This window comes from Hordeum vulgare, chromosome 2H (assembly GCF_904849725.1).
Source record: "Hordeum vulgare subsp. vulgare chromosome 2H, MorexV3_pseudomolecules_assembly, whole genome shotgun sequence".
NCBI lineage: Eukaryota > Viridiplantae > Streptophyta > Magnoliopsida > Poales > Poaceae > Hordeum > Hordeum vulgare.
This window is the reverse complement of record NC_058519.1, coordinates 427,824,322-427,827,895: the sequence shown is the minus strand read 5'-3', so window position 1 is coordinate 427,827,895 and position 3,574 is coordinate 427,824,322. Positions and strand designations below refer to the sequence as shown.

General features: G+C 47.2%; 1 protein-coding gene across 1 annotated transcript; it reads right to left on the bottom strand.

Annotated features, from left to right (window-relative positions):
* Positions 1–459: 459 nt before the first annotated feature.
* LOC123426518 (SWI/SNF complex component SNF12 homolog) lies at positions 460–2,484 on the bottom strand. Its single transcript, XM_045110358.1, has 2 exons — positions 863–2,484; positions 460–747 (listed from the first exon to the last, which is right to left on the bottom strand). The coding sequence occupies exons 1-2, from the start codon at positions 2,356–2,358 to the stop codon at positions 669–671; spliced, it is 1,575 nt and encodes a 524-aa protein (XP_044966293.1). The 5' UTR covers positions 2,359–2,484; the 3' UTR covers positions 460–668.
* Positions 2,485–3,574: the final 1,090 nt, after the last annotated feature.

Here is a 3,574-nt window from a genome sequence, read left to right as displayed (position 1 = left end):
CCATATCGCAACATCAAAAAAATTAACTGATTGTGATAATACTAATAACCAGTTTTATTTAAGAAAAACAAGAACGGTAAACAGGGTCAGGATACAAATATACCCTTATCACACCCTGGGAACACATTATGCAAAAGCACTCATAAGCACCGTGCCATTGAGAGCCAAAACTGAACGGACTGATCAAAGAATAAAGGGACACACGGATAAAAGAGAATAGGACAGCCCAAGAGACACACCAGTTATTATCATAATCCTCGAGGTACTAAAGACAAGGACTGAGACATATGTTTGCATCTCCCTCCACTTCCAGGTTCAAATATAGAAGGCCCACTTTCTGAGGTCATCTCCACATCTTCCTCATTGACATGGTGCCCCGCGAGAACCCCGTTGCCCCACACTTCATACAAACCTAACCTTGCAGTCACATTTAAATAAGCAGATATGCAAACTAAAAGATTTTTCCAGTTCAACATTTACCATGACAAGGAGGGATAACATATAACACACCATACAATAGGTAAACCATTTGAGCAGACAAAGGAGGTAAAACTGCCAGGTTCCTCACAACACCTACCAATTTTCTTGTCACTACCATCTCTGGAATTATACTGATACAGGACAGACGAGTTGTTTCTACACCAAAGGGAACTACAAGAATCTTCTCCTCAAGAACCACCAGCACCTGGGCCATCACTGCCACCAGGCGGTTTACGATTCAAATATCTTATAACAGCATCCTCAACCCTATTTCATAGTGGAATGAAAGAAAGTGTAATCAGCATATGTACACACAACATGTGACAAATATAACAAATTTAAGTTACAAACATGAAAGCCTACGGGCACTGCTTAAGCTTACCATGGCTGGTTATAGAAGTCCGCACGTCTTTCCCTTTCAATATTCCTACTCGCTTCACCAGCAACAAGCTTCAAATCTTTACTCTGGGATGCTATCAACGCATTAATGAACTCCACTGGGGACTGGCTGAACCCAAGGAAGAACGCCCTCCTCCTACGATGCTCGTGGATCTTCTTGATTGAAGCAGATATCACCTCATCACATGCCTCAATGTCCTTGTGCTTCTCAGTATTGGCAAGAAATGCTGTCATCTCCTTCTGCAGTGGGAAAGGAACATCTACCAATACATCATAACAGGCACTTGAGTTTGCTCCATTCCCTGATAGCTTGATCTTATGTTCCAAGTTGATGGGCGGTGGAGGAGCAAGATGTTGCGATATCTTCTGCGACAGCATAGCAAACCTCATTTTATCCTCCCCAAATACCTTCTTCAGTTGGGGGTCACACATAAAGTACGAAGGGTCACTTGGATTCTGTAGCTTCTTTGCCTTGATGTACTGCCAAAGGGCTGCGATCACCCTTGCGCGAGTGTCCACCTCAACCCCAAGCACCTCCATCAGTGGCTGTGACAGCTTGAACTTCTCCGGATTATAATTCATCTCCAGACGGATATTGGCAAGAAACTCCTTATCCCCTTTCCTCTTCACCTCAAACCCTTCCTGAGGCGCAGCAGACCGTGCATTCTCCCAAACGATCAGTGGGTTCTCTGGATAGAGTGAGGAGTCAAGAGCAATAGTCACCCTCTTAAAGAACGAGGAGAATTTCGGATACACTGGGTTGTGCTTCGGTACGACACTGGCTGGGTCCAGCTCCGCACCGTCTTCAAGCACACGGCCAATGATCTTGAGCGACCAGGTGGGCGGATCGCCATTCTTGGGCGGCGGGATGGTGCGGGGCGCCTGGTTGGCGAAGGTGTTGAAGACGTAGATGCGGAGCGTGCGCTGGAGGGACGGTGGTGTCTTGAGCGCCTCCTGAATGTCCACCTTCTTGCGCGCGAGCGCTGCGTCTACGCGGGCCTCGAACTCGAGGAGCTGCGTGTAGAGCGCGGACTCCGGTAACAGCGCGGCGACGCGGTCCGGGAGCTGCTTCTCCGGGAGTTTGCGCTTCTTGTTGCGGCGAGCAGCAGGGGTGAGGTCGACGCTGCCGGAGTTAGCAGCCTTATAAGCGGCGGCCATGGACGCTGCGGCGGCGTTGGATGTGGGTGCCGGCGGACGCGAAGGGGGCTTCTGAGGAGGGCGCTTAGCCGATGCGGCGGCAGAGGCCGCGGCCGCGGCAGCCGCGGCCATTAGTGGGGTCTGGGGGGAGGAGGATGCGCCCATGTGAATCTGAAAAGCAGGATTGTGGCTAGGCGGGGTGTGGAAAAGACCCTGGAAGGGGGAACCGCCGAGAGTGGGGGGGCGCATGTGGGTGTGCGGGGTCGCTGGAGAGCTTCCCGGCGGCGGCTGCTGCGGGCGTGGCTGACCGGGGGTGGGGTTGGGGTTGCCGCCGGTGGCCATGACGGCGGTGGGGCGGGGAAGTCAAGATCAGATCTCGGTGGGAAGGCGATTTGGGAGCTAGGGTTTGGAGAGGAAGAAGCTGGAGACGAGACGACTGACAAGGTTTCCAGTGGGACTAATATTTGGGCCTTGTTCATGGGCTGGACTGATCTGTGCAGGCTTTAACCTTGTTTTAAGGGTTCGTTTGGTTGGGCCTACCAAATCCAATACATAGCATTTTCTCAACAACAACAACAAAATAGTAGCATATCTATTAAAAAATAGTACTCCCTCCAATCGACGTGAATAGTTGTTGCTTTAGTATACTATAAAAGAAGCGACAGTTAATTTTGATCAGATGGAGTAGCATGAAATGTATTTATAGCCATCAAACTTATCAAGGAGTTGTAACTGAGTCCCTCGACTTATAACGTGTTCCATTTTGACCGCAAACATGCTAAAAGGGTATGCATATGATATAGGTTATTTGCATGTTTCATATCCTTGGGCTCGCATGGGGAATGTGTTCCATCCATCATGGCGCATCAACATTGATGATGATTTCTTTCACATGCATTAGTGTGTCCCCTCTCGCATCTTGCATTATCCAATGGCAATAATCTCACCCCTTTCACGCCTTAGGATACTTCCAATGCATCGGTGGTAAGATAACGTGATAAGCACATTAAAGGACTTAGCAACTAAAGCCCCCAATGCATAGGTGTGTAACTTGTTGTTGTTAAACATCCTCCATTTAATGATTTAGCAACTAAAGCCTTTCATGTATTGTTGGGTTTCTTTCATTTAAGTGTTTTGTCTAGGTTCATGCGTTTGGCATTGTTTTTTGCTGAGGTTACCACACTCATCTCTCTCTCCTCTTAGTTAGCTTGTCACATCAGGTTTTTAGCCAATCTTAGCACATGTACAAGGTCGACCATTGGGAGAAGCTTTAGAGCATAATGTTGGTTTTCTTGTGGAACTTGCATTATTAATTTGAACCTTAAAACCTCATATGAATAGGGAAAGACATATACTATGATGAACTCGTGTTTTTTTATGAATGCCTTTATTATAACTTTTAATATTGTTATTAGATGAATGGGTTAGGTTGAGTGGTGTCTTACTTGGTACTTCCTATTTGTTCATGGATATTTCATGCCCTCGATGTTGAATCTCTAGTCTAGGCGTTTCAATTCTAGATTTTAGACTTGGATAACCTTGCTTAGCTTACTTTTAA

Excerpts from the sequence above, each read along its gene's own strand:
- LOC123426518 (XM_045110358.1), bottom strand. The coding sequence starts at position 2,358 with ATGGCCACCGGCGGCAACCCCAACCCCACCCCCGGTCAGCCACGCCCG. Across the intron at positions 748-862 it reads GACTTCTATAACCAGCCATG|GGTTGAGGATGCTGTTATAA; the intron begins GTAAGCTTAAGC and ends ACTATGAAATAG.